A 19,753-nucleotide genomic window follows, 5' to 3' on the forward strand; every position below is an offset into this window, starting at 1 on the left:
CTCGCAGAACTCGGTCAGCCATCATATAAACCCTGAAAACGCCACAACTGCGCCAGAGATTTAGTGTTCATGCTTTGTTCCAAACAGGTCGAGTTACCCTTGCAAAAAATTCTTTGTAATAAATTTGTCAAAAGTAAGAGAGGTGTTTTGGAGATGTCAGTCATGGAAACTAACTCTTTTCAGAATACTATTCCTGGATAGGATATTTCCAGCTTTCATGGTTGTTTATATACTTTTAAATCTTTATAAGAAAATATCTACATTGTAAAAGATTTGAAGTAGTAATGACAAAAGAAAAATTGGGTAAATGTTTCAAATCGCTCCACAATGTGTTGGGTTTTTAGTGGTCCTACATGAACTGCTCCACAATGTGTTGGGTTTTTAGTGGTCCTACATGTACATGAACTAAACGGTGAACACCAGAGAGCCCCAAAAGGTTCTCTGTTTAGTAAGACCAGCCTTTTTATCCTCGGGCCTGGTTATTACTGCTCACGAAGATTATTTCTCAAATCTTCCATCAGATCTACAAATGACTTTTGACCATTATCTAGACACAAGCTTCTATCATCACATTTAGTAGTGAACACATGAACTTCAAAATAAAACACAAAAATTTGTTCTCACATTGCTCCATGTTTTACTACAGATGAAAAACTTTTAAGTTTTTGTCATGTTAAGAACTCTATCAAGCCTGACTGTACAAGTAAAAACAAATTAACATGAACATAGAAGTCACAGTGTTCAAAATAAAATGACAGATATTTAACTTCCCTACGTTATAATTACCACTTAGCACCGTGATTTTGAACACATAGTTAAGTATTATTTACATAACAATAAATACTGCCAACATCAACAAACACACATCCTCAGAAATAAATAAATATCTCTTCTTTTGCAAATATGGAAGTTTTCAACCAACAGTTCAATTTTACATTTATACATATACAAAAAAATGTATATATAATATATAAAACAGTCATACAAAAAATCCAAAGGTAAAACAACTGTGTATTTCAGGAAAGTAAACAAGATGGAAACAGTCTAAACTATTTCACATCACGAAGAAACAAAATAAATTCAAGTATTTTAAAAATGTAAGATCTATCAGAGGTGCTCATATGAATGTGGGGAAAAAATGAAATGAATATAAAATATACCAGCTGTGTAATTATTCTTCCAAACATAATGTACCACAATAATTACATCCAACCTCTGAAATTCAATGCACTGCAAGTCAACCTTGCTGAATCTGATAAACAGTTATTATTTCTCTCTGCACTGGGCTCCTCTAATCCCTCCAGTCTTATATCTCTCTTCATTTTTGTGGATTTTCAAGTCATGAAGTTGAACCAACATGATCTTCGTTTGTTTAAATCAAAGTCAGTACTGGATAAAAAGAAAATCGCACAAACTTGCTACACATGTACCATGCATCATAATTCTCATAATCATAACCACATATATAACAAGAAAAAGAAACAGCCCTATTATAGACACATACTTACAAGTGTATTGTGAGATTCTAACTAAATGACTTGGACATGTAATCATCTTTTCAAACATCACTAAATAGGCAGCTGTTCTTTCTGGCCAAATACACAAACATGATGAGACACACAAACATCATGATGAAATACACAAACATGTTGAGATACACAAAAATTATGATGAAATACACAAACATCATGATGAAATACACAAACATGTTGAGATACACAAAAATTATGATGAAATACACAAACATCATGATGAAATACACAAAAATTATGATGAAATACACAAACATTATGATGAAACACACAAACATGTTGAGATATACAAACACCACATTCAGAAAAGGTAACTGTACATGTTATTCTCATAAGATTATTTTACCAGGCATGATTTTGAAAATGAATACAAGTTTTTGGCTTATTGTTCATATATCAGAAATATTTGCATTGTACAAGTAAAAGTACCTATACCCAAGGGTGAGTATCATTACAAAAGTGACATTACATATATTCTATCTGAAATAAAAGCACAAATTTTAAACATTTCCTCAAAAGCTCATAATATACACAAGCATTATGAATTTGACGTGAAAGTCCACAAGGTGAAACACTACCGATCTTTTATCACTACATGTATCTAAATTGATTGCTTCACAAACCAGTGCCATAATAAGATGTAAAGCAGTTGAAAGCTACATGAAATATGCATGAAGTAAAGCTTGAAATATAATATAATATATAAAAGAATACTACAATGACATAAAAGCAAGTTTAAACAAAATATCACAGAATAACAAATGCTTTTCCCACAACTGACTATCGAGTGCTACAGTGAAGTTTCATTTGGTGGGATACAGCCATTGTTTTCCAGCGCCAACAACCTCTGTTTCAGCATGTGAATCTGTCAAAATACAGAGACTGCCTCAGAAAATAATTTAATTTCACATGTAACACACAATTTGATTGGTTAATTTGACGTTATCATATAAAGTGAGTTCAGGGAATGGCATCACAATATGTTTGGTTCATTTGTTTCCATTTTGGTGCTACAGCAATATTACTCCCCATCATATAAAATTCTTCAAATCTTATAATTATTCCTCAAATGAAATCAAATATGTTTCACAAAATCATAAGGAATGAAAGCAATTTTTACTCATTTATACCATATAAAGCAAGTTTGTCCTATTTATAAACCATTTTGCAGTTTATAAAGCATAAATTGCCCCAACATTAAATATCGCAAAAATGAGTAGAAATTAATTTCAATCCCTAAATAATACACTCGTGTCATAACAGCTGTACAACAGTTTATCTCTGAAAAAAATACAATGAGACCTACGGGTTGTACGATCACCTAAGTAACATGTAACGATCACCTAAGTAACATGTAACGGTCACCTGAGTAACATGTAACAGTCACCTGAGTAACATGTATCAGTCACCTGAGTAACATGTAACAGTCACCTGAGTAACAGTCACCTGAGTAACATGTAACAGTCACCTGAGTAACATGTAACAGTCACCTGAGTAACATGTAATGATCACCTGATAAACATGTATCAGTCACCTGAGTAACATGTAACAGTCATCCGAGTAACATGTAACAGTCACCCGAGTAACATGTAACAGTCACCCGAGTAACATGTAACAGTCACCTGAGTAACATGTAACAGTCACCTGAGTAACATGTAATGATCACCTGAGTAACATGTAACAGTCACCTGAGTAACATGTAACAGTCATCCGAGTAACATGTAACAGTCACCCGAGTAACATGTAACAGTCACCCGAGTAACATGTAACAGTCACCTGAGTAACATGTAACAGTCACCTGAGTAACATGTAATGATCACCTGAGTAACATGTAACAGTCACCTGAGTAACATGTAACAGTCACCTGAGTAACATGTAACAGTCACCTGAGTAACATGTATCAGTCACCTGAGTAACATGCAACAGTCACCTGAGTAACATGTATCAGTCAACTGAGTAACATGTAATGATCACCTGATAAACCTGTATCAGTCACCTGAGTAACATATAACAGTCACCTGAGTAACATGTAACAGTCACCTGAGTAACATGTAACAATCACCTGAGTAACATGTATCAGTCACCTGAGTAACATGCAACAGTCACCTGAGTAACATGTAACAGTCACCTGAGTAACATGTAACAGTCACCTGAGTAACATGTAATGATCACCTGAGTAACATGTAACAGTCACCTGAGTAACATGTAACAGTCACCTGAGTAACATGTATCAGTCACCTGAGTAACATGTAATGATCACCTGATAAACCTGTATCAGTCACCTGAGTAACATGTATCAGTCACCTGAGTAACATGTAACGGTCACCTGAGTAACATGTAACAGTCACCTGAGTAACATGTAACAATCACCTGAGTAACATGTATCAGTCACCTGAGTAACATGCAACAGTCACCTGAGTAACATGTAACAGTCACCTGAGTAACATGTAACAGTCACCTGAGTAACATGCAACAACTCTTTAATGGACAGTTCAATCAAACAAGGTGTACACATTTTTCAATTTTCCTTAGCTTTCTAAATTCATTTTTTTAAGTCCAAGAGTAAAAGGGCACGTAGAACAAGGAATATTTCCTACACATTTGAATCTACGAGGTGCAATAATGCCAACTGTAATTTTTCAACAGATCCTGAAAGCGATGATTTACAGAAATGGACAATAACCTATAATTGAAGATGGACAACAACAACGACAAAAATCAGCAGAAAATGAAATTTGTTTTTATTTATTGTTAATGGTATTCATCATCAAGCCAGGCGATACATTTCCACATGATGCCCTCCTCCTATCCTCTGTCTAACTTTCAATTCAGATTTTATTATTATTATTATCATACATTAATATAGCACTTTATCTAATTACGACAATTACCCTAAAGCACTTTACATGTAAAACAATGTATAAAACAGTAGTTTTCATTCAACATTAGAAGAAGTATAAAAGAAGATTTTTTAACATATATAATAAACATTCATTTTACAGTATCATCATTGAGGCCCTATGCTAAGGACAAAACTACTGCCCCAGAGGTTGCGAAATCTAAAATTTATGGTCTTTCTAAATATGATTCAGTTTACATTAAATTATAGCAGTATTTAAGAAGGTTTTTAACCACAGAGTAATAAATACAATACTTTACTAATTAATACAAATTTGGTCTTGCCTAAAGTTGGAACCCCTACCCTAGGGGTCATGAAATTTGATAGATGACTTTCTGCTCTACATAACTAGTTATTTAGTTTTCCTTTCTGAAGTATGGAACTAGAAATGAAGATTTATTTAAAAAAATTTAAATTTTCTCCTTCCCATATCGACCCTGAAGTGCAAAACACCTGCAATTTACAATTAAGTTTCCTGTTTACCCAAAGAGGCTTTATACCAAACTTGTAGAGAATTAGTTTAGTAGTTATCAGGAAAAAGTTAAAAATGTGCAATTGTTAAAGCAAATTGACAACAGATGACAGATGGTAGATGGCAACAAACATGACTCAGGTGACCTGAAAAGCCCAAACAGAGGCCTTCATATATTTCAAACTTTTACAGAGAGAGAGAGAGAGAGAGAGAGAGAACTTGGAAAAAGACCACAAAACCTAAATAAATTTTTCAGTCATTGGAATAGGATGCTTACCTGAGCCTCATATCGCTCTGTGAGAGCCTGGATCTGAAATTCCAGCTTCTTCAGCTTCCCTTGGTATTTCTTTTTGGTCTTCTCAAATGCTGCTATCAAGGCACTGTGTGATAAAATTACATAAACCTTTATAAATCTGTCATCCAGTCTTCCTAACTAACAAAATAATACAAATCTCATACGAAAGTAAAAATTCTACAGAAAATTGACAAAATCCCATAAAACCATCAATTTATCAAATAATATGAATCACTTCCATCATCAGGGAGCTATTGAAATGCACACTGCAGTGTTGAAATTTTAAGTTTTGATATTCAAAAAGAAGTTTCAGTGCAATAAAAATTTGGAATGGCAATAAATCAGAAGATTAAAGTACACATCACAGAAAGAATATGGTGGACGTAATAATCAATAGTCATGTTGAATCACTGAATAACTGCTCTGCTAGAGCCTCTGTGTAGTTAATTTACAGATTACACCCAAGGGCCTAAAATTGCTCCCTTGAAGACTGGACACGCTCACAAAATGCATGGTGAAAGCGTGCGATGTTTGCATATAGGTTAGTAGTTGGGTTCAGAATTATGATTCTAAATTAAATGCCAACTACATGAATACAGTACCCGCAACGTTATTCTTGACATGATAAACGATAGAACACGATACACGCACGATAGGATAGGATACACGCACGATACGATAGGATACACGCACGATACGATAGGATACACGGTAAACCTGATAAACGCAAAACCTGATAAACGATCTTCACGATAGACCTGATAAACGCAAAACACGATAAACGATCTTCACGATAAACGGAAAACCTGATAGAAATGTTGTAAATTTAGAAACAATTTAGACAGAACGAAAGTTTGATACGTACAAAATAATTTCATTATGTTGATAATAATATTGAAGGATTTCAATACTTAATATATACCTAAAGCATATAATGTAATTATCCACGGTTGTACGTTTATTTTTTTATTTTTTTAAAATTCTATTTATGTTTTCGTTAACGTCATTACAGCTAAAATCCGGAAGTTAAACTATATACGGTATTGAATTCATTATTTGATATCTATATGAATTTTCTCAGCCAATGATTCTAAAACGTATATTGTCACCTTGAATGTTTAATATATGAATCATAAATGGAGTGATTGATTTTTATCTTGCTTAACGTCACCATGACCGGTGAAGAGCTTTTGAATTTAGGCTTATGCTCGGCAATTACGGCCATTGAGCAGTGAGGGTTTTTTAGCGTGCCACACCTACCGTGACACGGGGCGTCTGTTTTTAAGGTCATCTCCGAGGACCCGTGGTATTCACACTTGATACCGAGTGTTTAGCAATTAAACAGGGAATTAACAAAATGGAATATAATGTAGTGATATCATGCTTCAATAGCTCTCTTATTCTGTTGTCTATTATCTTGGATATCAAATAAAACTAAGTAATCTTTTGTGTGTAGCGAGGAGGGGGGTTATTTTGCATCAAGCTCTGAGTTCACCGCTCTTTCAACAACTACAATTATTTTCATAATGACCGGTTTAAATTCAATCCACTGCACTACACCATATGCTCATATGTTAGATATTTCTACACTATGAGTGATAATTGATAGTCATAAGTAATTGGAACATATTCATATGAATTGATATTTTGTTAACAAAAAATAAATAAACTATTAAAAACATATACGAAACCCGGCTTGATTTAAAGTCGCAATTTAGAAACGCTTTAGATTAAATGTTTGTGTTTAGCATGTTAAAAAAATTAAAATATTCATCAAAACCGGCATACATTTCCAGTATCTACACGTACGACTATTGGTATATGTGTACATGTACATGTACAATTAAAAAAAAAAAAACAACGATGACAGCTGAATCGTGCCCAATTGAGCAGAACTTTGGGAGATGCAATATACCCTTGCACTCTTTTAAAACTTAATCTTCTAAATGTGTGAAATACAATGTCCCTGAGAATGTTTACTGTCAAAACACGGGTGATACACAAAATCAGATAGATAAGAACGCGCACAAGTTCAGTAGTTGATAAATATTAAGTTGAATACAGGTGAACAAAATCGGAAGAAAAAGAACCATTATTAAAATATATGTAATAAACAATGTAATTTACTGATTTTTCCTTTCAGATCGGAACTTTCTATTTCTCTGTTAGTGTTAATTACAAATAATTGTTTCTAGACAAGGAACTGTTTATGAACTCCAGATGAAGGAGCTTTCAGTTTTATTGTCCTCGGTTTGCTCGGCAAACCACTGCCTACTTTCCAGACAGAATGACATTGCGATAAATATTCAACCTCTCTGGACAGACATATAGCTCTTTTTCTGCTTTAAAATCAACAGCTTTATGTTCTCCTTCAAATATACTGTCTTTCCTCGATTCCTAAAAATAGCTTCTTTAACAAAACGAATAAAGCTTTCGGAAAGTATCTTACTTTTTCATTAGATTTAATATACGATCCCGATAGTTTCCGAAGCTACACTATAAACGATTTTCACGATAAACGGAAAACCTGATACACGCATAATACGATACACGATAGACCTGATAAACGCAAAACACGATAGAAAACGGAAAACCTGATACACGATAGGATAGGATACACGCACGATACGATAGGATACACGCACGATACGATAGGATACACGCACGATAGAACACGATAGGAATGTCAAGAATAACGTTGCGGGTACTGTACACCAGAAAAATTCTTAAATATCTGTTCAATCCCAAATAACTGATACAGGTTAAATAGGAATATCTGTAGTTCTGAAATGAGCTTTCAAACTTTTTTTAATGATCAGCTGTTCTTTATTTTACTTTACGTTTGTAAACAAATTGACTTCATAGTGAACATGTACAATAAATAAGTCTGGTATGGTACTATTACCATTTAGTGTTTGTCGATTCAAACAAATTGGTATGCCCCCCAAATTGATTGATAAACATGTATGATTAAAAGGTCACTAGATTTGACCTCCGTATGAAGTTTCGTTAGATCCTTGTGTAGCGATACACGTGTGCGGATCAAAGGCTTTAATTTCAATTCGATTGGGTAAGAAGAGAATTTATAATTCTTTTACTGGTAACATTGACCTTGACCTAATGACCTTTGTTTAAGGTCACTACATACTACCTTCCCATAGATAATACTAGTGCTAGGTATGAGTCTCTAATGACTCTTCTAAGAATATCTAACTTTGTTTACTAGTGATCTTGACCTAATGACCTTGGAACAAAGTTATTACACACATGACCTGGCCACAGACAGTCTGTGTACCAAATATGAGCATTGAATGCCTCTTTATTACAAATTTAAAACCTAGACAATAATGTCCACATCTTTGTTTTATTAGTGCCCTTGACCTTGGTTATATGACCATTCGGGGAGATGACGACCACCCGCCTTGTACGAAAATCTGCATGACACATTTCTGTATGTTATCTAATTTCCCTACACATACCCCTAATAATGGCAAGGAAACCACATTTCCTTGTTTAATATCCCTTCTTCTAAAAAGGGGGCATGAAAATAATGACTAATCAAAACTAACTACATAATTATATCCATGCCAACCTGTTTGCTTTCTTGAGGTCATTGACAAACTCTGCAGACTGCTGGTGCCTGATTTCAGAATTCCGAGACAATTTTTCTAAGGCCACCACTAGTTCCTGAACCCTAGATTTCAACTTCCTCTCTCTCTGCAAGGCCTCTAACAGATCTTGAGATGATCCCTCCTGGAAGTCATGTGACATCTTGTCAGCTGATGGAGTTTCTGAGTATTGCTGCTCTGCCTCCTATAAAGAGATCAGTCAAGTGAGAGGAAATTCTCTCATGCGGCCATGTGACAAAGATCAAAGTTGATACAAATATTCTACTGTCTACTGACAATTCAGTTCAAGTTTCTGTATTTCAAAACCAAATAAAAATAAAACAAAAAAGAAGAAAAAATAAGAATGTTATCTTCATATCCATTACTTCAACAAATATGCTGTCAGGTCACTGTCATTAAAAACTGACCACTGGGTGTCAAGGAAATCAGACCTGATATTAGGAAATCACAAATACACATGTATAAATAAGAACAACTGTATTACATTTTCAAAACCTGTACAGGACAGCTGTGAAACAAAGACATCAGCAATTGTATTGATACAGAACCCTAGATATCTAACTTGTATATAAACAGAACCCTAGATATCTAACTTGTATATATACAGAACCCTAGATATCTAACTTGTATGCACACAAAACCCTAGATATCTAACTTGTATATATATACAGAACACAAGATATCTAACTTGTATATATACAGAAATCTAGAGATCTAACTTGTATATATAGAACCCTAGATATCTAACTTGTATATATACAGAAATCTAGATATCTAACTTGTATACACACAAAACACTAGACATCTAACTTGTATATATATATACAGAACCCTAGATATCTAACTTGTATATATAGAACCCTAGATATCTAACTTGTATATATACAGAACACAAGATATCTAACTTGTATATATATACAGAACCCTAGATATCTAACTTGTATATATACAGAACCCTAGACATCTAACTTGATATCCAGGAATTATTCCTCTCCTAACCTTTGCATACATGTGACACTGAGACATGTGACATTGAGGTATCTAACTTTATACATATGACACTGAGATATCTAGATTTACACATGTGACACTGAAATATCTAACTTTATACATGTGACATAGATATTTAGCTTTATACATGGTACACTGAGATATCAAACTTGATACCTGGGATTTATTCCTCTAACCATTGTATATATGTGACACTAAGAGATCTAGCATGATACATGTGACACTGAGATATCTAACTTTATACATGTGACACTGAGATATTTAACTTTATACATGTGACACTGAGATATCTAGTTTTATACATGTGACACTGAGATATCTAACTTTATACTATGTACATATGATCTAACTTTATACATGTGACACTGAGATATTTAACTTTATACATGTGACACTGAGATATCTAGTTTTATACATGTGACACTGAGATATCTAACTTTATACTATGTACATATGATCTAACTTTATACATGTGACACTGAGATACTTAACTTTATACACGTGACACTGAGATATCTAGTTTTATACATGTGACACTGAGATATCTAACTTTATACTATGTACATATGATCTAACTTTATACATGTGACACGGAGATATCTAACTTTATACATGTGATCTAACTTTATGCATGAGACACTGAGATATCTAACATGATACCTGGGACTTGTTCCTCTCCTCCATCTCGGACTTGAGATGTTCTATCTGGATTACGTAGGCCTGCTCCCTGGATTCCTTCCCACTGAGCCTCAGTTCCAGAGCATTTTTCTCCTTCTCCAGGAGGTAATTCTGGGCCCTCAACTCTGCCTTCTCCTCCTACAAAACATACACAGAAGAAATACTACTAAAGTGTCACAGTTGTATTTTACCTGAAATATATTTACTTTGTAATCATATTAGTATTCCCAATGGCATACAGTCAATCGAATACAAACTAGTTTTTCAAGTATGTGAGAGTCAGTGTGAATGTTTTGTATTGTACAGGAGGTAATTATTACTATTCTTAGTTCAACTCTCTGTTTAACTGACCAGTTGTCTGAGTTCATAATACTGTGGACCAATAGATTTTACTGAATACTAATGAAGTATGCAAGTCTTACTAACCTTTGCACTATATAAAGTTAGAAACCCGCCAAAATCCCAACTCTAAGCTCTATACCTTTAAGGTTACATAGGACAGTCTTGGGCAGCTCATATCGATTCACTCGATGCAACGATAACATTTTTCACTTACAATACTGGATGTCTGGTAAGATTAACATTTATTTTGTAATTCATTTACTTGTTAAATATTTGTATTAAATTATACTGGCAGTCATATTAATATTCTTATGACCATCGTTCACCGTAAGTGATCATTTCAAATGATTTTAGAAATTAACAAACAAGAATATGGCTAGTTCAGACCTGAAGATAATGGCTCTTTTGCAGAAAAAGTCACAAAACAAATAAGGTAGTTTCTACATAACTATGACTATGTCATACTACAGTAAAACTCCTCAATACGGTGACAATACCAGTGCCCCTGAATACCAGTCCCCTCTCAAAACTGGCCGCTTCTGAATGCCTTGTGTATTAAATATTCCTTACAGAGAAATACTTATATACTGACCATCCCTGAAAATCAGATATCCTTCAGTAATTTACCATTAACAAATGCAGGAAATACTCACAGAACTGGCCACAGTTAGTGATTTTGTACGATGCCATACATTTAAACTCTCTGGCTGGAAGTGTTATTTTCTGACATGAGGTCCTGTATTACCTAATTTCTTATGTACAGCTTGTGTACATATATGATTTTCAAATATACATTATTATCTATCATAAGCTGTAAATATTTGTTCCTTTCTTTAAATTGAATGTATAAGAACTCCTCATTACTTTTCTTGTCAATATCAATGACATGCAGTGATCAGTATAAGCTTTGGAAAAGGGAAATAACTCTTCAGTAATTCTTGGTTTTCAGTAAGGCCATTCTCCTCGTTCTGACAGCTAGCTGATATTGAGGACTTTCACTGTATACAGTAATCCAACACCGCTCGCATACATTATGCAGACAGTACTGAAAGTCTCTTGTAATTTGTGAGATTTTATTTGCGATCTAACTTTGTTGACACAATGTTCTCAAATATTCAGCCTGTTAATTTACATTGCATATTATACAAATTATTCACAAGAAACTTATTTTCATGTCAGAGCAACCTCATATATGTGTGTAAATAAAGTTCTTGTAAATATTAAGTGTATCAGTGATGCACAGTAATGCCCCAATTTCTGTTCTTCTGTATACAAACCTTCATGGCCATCAGTTCCTGCATGAGTACTGCGTTTTCCAGATCCAGTCTGCAGGCCTCGGATTGGCGAGCAGGCTCGCTGGCGGGGGGATCCGGTGAGTACAGACTTTCCAGCTCCATCACAGTGGATTTGATGGATGCTCGGTCCGTCTTCAGTTGGTGGATGTACTCGCGGAGTTTCTGCTCCTCAGCTTTGGAGAAATCTTCAGAGTAACATCCACTGCTGCTGGTGCTGATAATAAAGAAATGGTGGTTCTTTAAGGAGGTATAGCATACCAATTAAAATGGTCATGGACTTGAGCACATTTTCTACAGATTGCCAGCATTAACCCACTGACCTATCCAAAGTGATGAATATTAAAAGGAAATAGAATAATATGCTCCTATTTTATTATCATTTACTTTTAATTTTCATATTGAGACCAAGTGTAATGTACAAAACAGTTTGCTTTCCTTTTGAAGAATACAAATGTATTCAGCACTGTTAACAAGAAACTTATTTTCATGTCAGAGCAACCTCATATATGTGTGTAAATAAAGCACAATAATGATGACACACTCTTATGACATTTCCAACCTGTAGCCAGATCCACATAAAATGAGATCCAGAGCAAATATGAAGTATCTAATTCTGTGGTTTTATCAAAATTCATTGTTGTTATAAGGGAAAAAAACCACAACACAAGGTAGACGTTCATGAATGTCTCCAAAAATAGTGGCTTTTTATTGAAGGGGGGGGGGGGACTACAATTCAATTTGTCAATGTTGATGAAAATGACTGAAACCACAGGGAGTTAAATGTTAAGACCAGAGAATTAGCACATCATAGATGACCCAGATAGGTATCTAATAAACCCATCCTGCAGTCTTGGTGCTTGATTTTAAAAATCAAGAGGGTTCAACAACTCACGATGGGGAACAAGTATGCAAAGTATGAAGACTAAGTGATACATCTTATCTAAATATTCACGCATGGATTGCACAAACACACATCATCTAGTACATCCCATCTACACTCGTTCCAGAAGGAAAACATACAGGTTTGTCAGGCACTATGATGTGAACTAAGTGACACTGTTTATACAGTTTATAGTATAGATATAAAAAGTTTTAATCATGAGGAATAAATATCTAGACTGTTTGTCAGTTAAATCTGTGAAGATATACAATGTATGCATCCATTGATTTCTGAATAATCCATTCAGCCGAATACGTAAATCGACCCACACTTCCGCTAACTTTATACCTCCATAATACACACAAACTAAACATTTCATTCGTACTTCTATTTCACATTTTCTTGTTCCGGGACTACTTGCATGTGGGATTGTCTATGAAAACAAGGACACCCCTCCCCCCACATTCAAGATAATTCAAGAATTTACAATACCTTGCAGTGTGTGTAGAACTATCCTCCCATGGGTTTACACCAAAATTCCTATCCAACTTTTGAATTAAATGCCTGGCCACATTTTCTACTGTTTTGCGTGTATTTCGAGCTTTCTGAGCGAGCTGGTTGATTTCCTCCTGAGTGTGAGGTGAATTCCTGAGACCCTGGGTTACTCCAGCAGTTCGACAGTTAGACAGAGTCAATGCTAACTCACTCTCAGTCAAAGACAACACAATATCGTACGCCTCAATTGTCTGATCCGAGTAATTCAGAGCTAGCTGTAAAGCAGTGTTATTAGACTCATACTTTCCAATGAGTACACTCAAGCGATCGGACTGAGATTTAGATTCCTCCAAAGTCAAACTTAGAAGATCATTTTGCGACTTCAAACTGTCAATTTTGCTCTGCAGTCTCTCAAACTCGATCTCGAATTCCTGGACTTTGTTTTCCACTAGTGGCCCTCCCTCGGTGTACAGGTTCTGTACGATCTCTTGCATGCTGGAGCCCTCCTGAATGTTCTGTACCAAATGCTCTGCTACTTTGGTGTTTGGAAGCTGAAGTAAAGTAAAGAATCTGCAGCCATAAGTAGGGTTTTGTCATCAAAACACAGAACAAACAGCAACTACATTCTATCTTACATTAAAGACCTTCAAAACCAGCTGTATATAACATATATGTAGCACTTTTCTAAGATAGAAATAAAAACCCTTTTAGACAAATTCAAACTGCTAAAAATATTTTTATTTTAAATTGTAAACTTTTAATAGATTTGATAAAAAAAAAAATTTAAGGAACATTTTACTATATGCACTTATTCTACTTCATAAAATCAGGTGTGATGCACAAAATCTTACCCCTCCCGACTCTAGCTCACAACCCAACACTGGCCGTTCATTGGAGCAGGTCTTGAGCTTCTTAAGTTCAGCCACTTTGGCCACCGGGAATGTTTCATTGTTGGACATCTGAGATCTGTTTGAGAAAAAATTATTACAATCTTATCAATTTGGAATAAATGTCAAGAACTGGGGCTTTGCACGATAAGAAAAAGTTTTGCATCAGATATGAATTTCATCATACATGCTTTACACAGTAAATTTGTAAATAATTCACTGTATTCTAAGGGAGATAACTGACTTAGAAATAATAGCAATCTTATTCCCTCCTCCTGCAAAGCAGTAGCTAATTCAACCATAACAACCACTGTTTCTCTACATGTATGTATGGACACAGCATACATACTGTGGCACTGTCTTCTAAAGAAAGGAGGACTTACCTGTCTTTGGGAGTAGGGGTTTACCTGTCTTTGGGAGTAGGGAGGGATTACCTGACTGTGTGAGTATGTTGTGTGAGCACTTACCTGTCTGTGTGAGTATGTTGTGTGAGAACTTACCTGTCTGTGGGAGTATGTTGTGTGAGAACTTACCTGTCTGTGGGAGCATGGGGTGGGTGTATTTACCTGTCTGTGAGTATGTTGTGTGAGAACTTACCTGTCTGTGTGAGTATGTTGTGTGAGAGCTTACCTGTCTGTGTAAGTATGTTGTGTGAGAACTTACCTGTCTGTGGGAGTATGGGGTGGGTGTATTTACCTGTCTGTGGGAGTAGGGGGTGGGTGTATTTACCTGTCTGTGGGAGTATGGGGTGGGTGTATTTACCTGTCTGTGGGTGTATGGGGTGGGTGTATTTACCTGTCTGTGGGAGTATGGGGTGGGTGTATTTACCTGTCTGTGGGTGTATGGGGTGGGTGTATTTACCTGTCTGTGGGTGTATGGGGTGGGTGTATTTATCTGTCTGTGGGAGTAGGGGGTGGGTGTATTTACCTGTCTGTGGGAGTAGGGGGTGGGTGGATTTACCTGTCTGTGGGAGTATGGGGTGGGTGTATTTACCTGTCTGTGGGTGTATGGGGTGGGTGTATTTACCTGTCTGTGGGTGTATGGGGTGGGTGTTTTTACCTGTCTGTGGGAGTATGGGGTGGGTGTATTTACCTGTCTGTGGGTGTATAGGGTGGGTGTATTTACCTGTCTGTGGGTGTATGGGGTGGGTGGTTTTTGGTGGGGGTTGATGTCCTGCTGGCCTGCGGTGAGGTTTTCAGATGTTGGGGAGACATCTGCTCAGTTCTCATTTCATGAACCTGTAATTAACAATATTTTTAAAACTCATGGGGTTTTTTTCACAGTCTATATACAGTGTCCATAGAAATATTCTCTGACCTTACTTGATTTCCTACAACACAAGTCAAATTGAATTTAGCATGGTTCTGTAAAAATTGTCAATATGTGTAAACAACACACAAGTTCATAATGCTCTTTGAAAGTTATTCAGTTTCTGAAGTATAATGTGAAATATACTCTTAGACTATTTCCAGATTTGACTCCTTTTACCCTGATAGTTTCATTTACACGAGAGAAGACATTTGAATTTCCCTTTGGTGCCTCACCCTCTGTCTTAACTTGTCTCTATCCTCCTTCAAACTGCCAATTGCAGCCTTATGCATATTCAGCTCCGCCTCCTGTCTCTGTACAGTCTCCTGTAACATTAGAGCATCCTGTCTTAAGGAGAAGATCACTTCCTGTAGGTAGGCGGGGTCAGGATATTCATTAGGTGGGGGTGGAGGGGGTGGATGAAAAGTGGCTGGTCTCAGGCCACGTGGCGGGGGTGAAGGAGGAGATTCAAGATCAAGGGCATCTATCTGCTTACAAGCCTGGAGAGGAAAGAGCAAAGTTATACAGCGACATGCTTATAATGAATTCATGCTTACAGTAAAACATGGTTACAGAGAACACGCTTAAAATGAATTCACACTTACAGCAAAACACAGTTACAGAGAACACGCTTAAAATGAATTCACACTTACAGCAAAACATGGTTACAGAGAACATGCTTAAAATGAATTCACACTTACAGCAAAGTCATTTTCATTCCCCGTAGTTTTCAACATACTATATTTACATTTACTCTTTAATACTGTGATAAAATGCATTAAAGAATTTTGAATGATATTTGCCTATAACTGCAAAGACCAAATCACTATAAATCTGTTAGGCTGTCAAGCATGTCATCTGCATCTAGCATCTCGGCCCACAGGAACGGTTCAACCAGTGATTTTGTAATAATAATATTAGGGGTCTTATACCATACAATTTACTAATAAAATTATTGTTACGCCTTATTAGGGGGTGGTATGGTATAAGACCCCTACTATTATTATTACACACAAAATTACCATGCAGTTCCTGTGCTCGGCCACACTTGTGCCGAATGAAAACAAAGCTTTGTTGTCCATTCCCGTCTCATTCGATGCCAGATAAGTTGATCTTTCCTCTAATACGTGCCGGTTAATATCACCGAACAAACACAAGAAATTAATCCAAGTGCAGGATTTTTCAACAATTCTTCTTTCAGGAATTATACTTTCAATTTCTCGAAGTGACAACATGGCCGACACGCACCTATAGTTACTATACCTATGCTGTTTACAACTAGATAGATTTCAACTATTTAAACCCAGTTCAGATAGTAAACTTTATTAATAAGTTGATGTTTATGATATTTATCGAAAATCAATTCTGAATCAATAATTGGACTATTAAATTTTTTCAGCATTGCACACTCTTTCCTTTTACATTTTGACATCACATTTTGCTTTCCACGTCTGTTCCATTTATTGCTACTAACCCAAAGAATTAGGTGGAAGATTTAAGATACATATGAAAAATGCAAAAAATGTAAATATAAGCAATAAATCATTATTTTTGTGAAAGATGTAGTCTAATAACTGCAACGATGTGTGCAAACAAATTTTCATAACGCAATACTCAATTTGTATGCATATACCATTGCAGTTTTGAGACTACATCTTTCAAAAAACAATAATTTATTGCTTAAATGAATTCATTGGATATAATGAGTTATGTTTATAACGAATCAAAATTGTTCATCCCCAGCACTTCGCTATAAGTGTGTTTTACTGCATAGAGCCTTGTAGATCTGAATAATTATTTAAATGTCATCTGAAGGCTTCATAAGAAATCAACTGTTAACAATATTTTTCATTCCCCTTACAAAGCTGATACTTCAACTCTTTAATTTACCAAGTTTCATAGCCACACTATTTCTATCAGATCTCAGCTTTGAATAATTTACAATGATAAATACGAATTAACTACATAATCAATAAAACAAAACATAATCACATGTAATATCAACAATTATACATTTTACACAGTCTGGTTCCCAATAACCTGGTCTCCATTACCTGTATGGCCAGTTCCTCGGCGCTGTCGTTGTCCTCGATATCACACAGTGCTTCTTCAGTATTACACCCCTCCTCCACAGTCCCCTGCCCTGCTGTCATTGGCTGATTCTCTATGACATTGTCCAGAGCTGTTACCACTTGGGATATTTCAGTGTTCAAGTCGCTACCAAGGATATCTAAAAAAAAAAATTTAAAAATACATAGCTTGTAAAGACTCGAACATGTAATCACAGTCTCTGATCCAAATACGAGACATTATTTTAGGCCACATTTAAAAAAATGTTGGTTTGCCATAGCCCGAGGGTCATAAAAAATACTGGGTCGGTCGGTAGGGATTTTTTTTTTTTTTTTGCTGAAAATATATTGAATATCAAAACAGTTTTTATATCTTGTGTTCTTTTGAAGAATTAACCCTATAACAGTGAATTACTTGCAGAACTGTCAGAAACCTCTCTAAAAAGTGCAGTTTTAACTTCATGGACAGGAGTAGTTTGTGTATGGCTCATATATCATTTTGTTATTCTGATATGTTACTTGTTTTTGTGGGTGTTTGTTTTCCAGGTCTTGAATATGTTCATTGTTTTTTCAAATTTGTCTAGAGTCTTGGTTGCCATGATTTTACTCTCAATGGCCAATGTAACATGCATGTATTATGCAACTGAAACTTGGTAGCATTGTTGTTGTTCTAAAACATTATTCGTATAAACTCAATACAATTTCATGTTCAATGATGTTGGTCAAACGATTTCTGATACATCAAATCCGTGCTCCGCGGTACCTCGAATTACCGAAATGCCCATTAGAACTAACGAAATTCCCCTTTGAATAAATTTTTTAAAGTTAAATTGAAAGATTAGGGATTGATTCAATGTGTAAAATACCGTCTCTGTAGAAAAAATAACATAATTTTCTTAATAAAAAAAGTCTTGGTTTATTAGAATTTGTGTTAATCTAAGGAAGGTATCTCATGTTATTTTTCTTTCATTTAGAAGAATGTGTTCAAGCATTATTTCCTCATCATTATATATATACATTGCTTAAGTTGAATTAAATCAGCATTCATATAATTTTGCAATTCAAACAAATATTGCATAGGGGAAAAAATCTCATGCTGCCCCTTGAGGGCCCTTGATTGGAAAATAAAAATGTTATGTTATGTATAAATTTTGCTAGAGTTATCTTTCTTTGAAACATCGTGAATGCAAGCAATGAACACAATTGAATTCCCTAAATTTACAATCACAAATTTAAAAACATTTTATCATAAAAGATTAACATATATAAACTTAATATGCATTAATGTATAAAATATAGGGGAATTTCGATACTTTTAGGTGGTATTTCGAAAACTAATTCCTGGGGGCATTTCGGCAATTTTCGGTAAATTATGGGTATTTCCGAATATTCTGGGTACCCATTTACATTTTCATCGGACACAGTTGTTGTTTGTGTCCATAATTATCGAATGATGCCTCGTCAGATAGATAAAATTCTACCAGTATGCCATGTGCCGAATCGATCATTTGAGCGCTTAAAATTGCAGCGATTTACAAAACGCTGCAAAGAACAAAACAAAAAGCAAAACAAAACGCATCTTCACAAGTCAAGGGCTATTGATTAGTTACCTCGTTACAAAATAAAAACAACAAGCAATGTTCTTGATGTTAAGAAAAGTACCCCATGAAGACCATTGTTTACTTTCTGTTTTGGCTCTTTCCAAACTTGCATCTTAAACGTCGGAGGAATCTCATTGGATGATTTAATTTTAGCTTATTGCGTCATCCCGTCCCAAACCCGTGTTTTGAATGGTGACTGATGCGAGGTAATGAATCAATAACCCTTGACTTGTGAAGATGAACCAAATGCGGATAGGAACTTGAAAGAAAACAGAAGTCAGAAAATCAAGTGGGGAAAAAAAACATAGCCGAAATTATGTCATTAAAAACTTTCCAGTCGGGGGGTTAGAAATGGGTCGG

General features: G+C 35.3%; 1 protein-coding gene across 3 annotated transcripts in view; it reads right to left on the reverse strand.

Annotated features, from left to right (window-relative positions):
• Window positions 1-613: 613 nt before the first annotated feature.
• Window positions 614-19,753, reverse strand: part of LOC125661821 (colorectal mutant cancer protein-like) — a 52,275-nt gene continuing 33,135 nt past the window's right edge. For all 3 annotated transcript variants that reach the window (XM_048893929.2, XM_048893931.2, XM_048893930.2), the window contains 10 exons: window positions 17,778-17,953; window positions 15,960-16,223; window positions 15,541-15,653; window positions 14,380-14,494; window positions 13,526-14,079; window positions 12,136-12,367; window positions 10,499-10,654; window positions 8,791-9,011; window positions 5,181-5,283; window positions 614-2,397 (listed from right to left, as the gene is read on the reverse strand). In XM_048893929.2, coding sequence (XP_048749886.2) covers window positions 2,323-2,397; window positions 5,181-5,283; window positions 8,791-9,011; window positions 10,499-10,654; window positions 12,136-12,367; window positions 13,526-14,079; window positions 14,380-14,494; window positions 15,541-15,653; window positions 15,960-16,223; window positions 17,778-17,953 — 2,009 coding nt within the window. In that variant the 3' untranslated portion in view covers window positions 614-2,322. The remainder of the gene's footprint in view (window positions 2,398-5,180; window positions 5,284-8,790; window positions 9,012-10,498; window positions 10,655-12,135; window positions 12,368-13,525; window positions 14,080-14,379; window positions 14,495-15,540; window positions 15,654-15,959; window positions 16,224-17,777; window positions 17,954-19,753) is intronic.

Source organism: Ostrea edulis, chromosome 8, assembly GCF_947568905.1.
Source record: "Ostrea edulis chromosome 8, xbOstEdul1.1, whole genome shotgun sequence".
Classification (NCBI taxonomy): domain Eukaryota; kingdom Metazoa; phylum Mollusca; class Bivalvia; order Ostreida; family Ostreidae; genus Ostrea; species Ostrea edulis.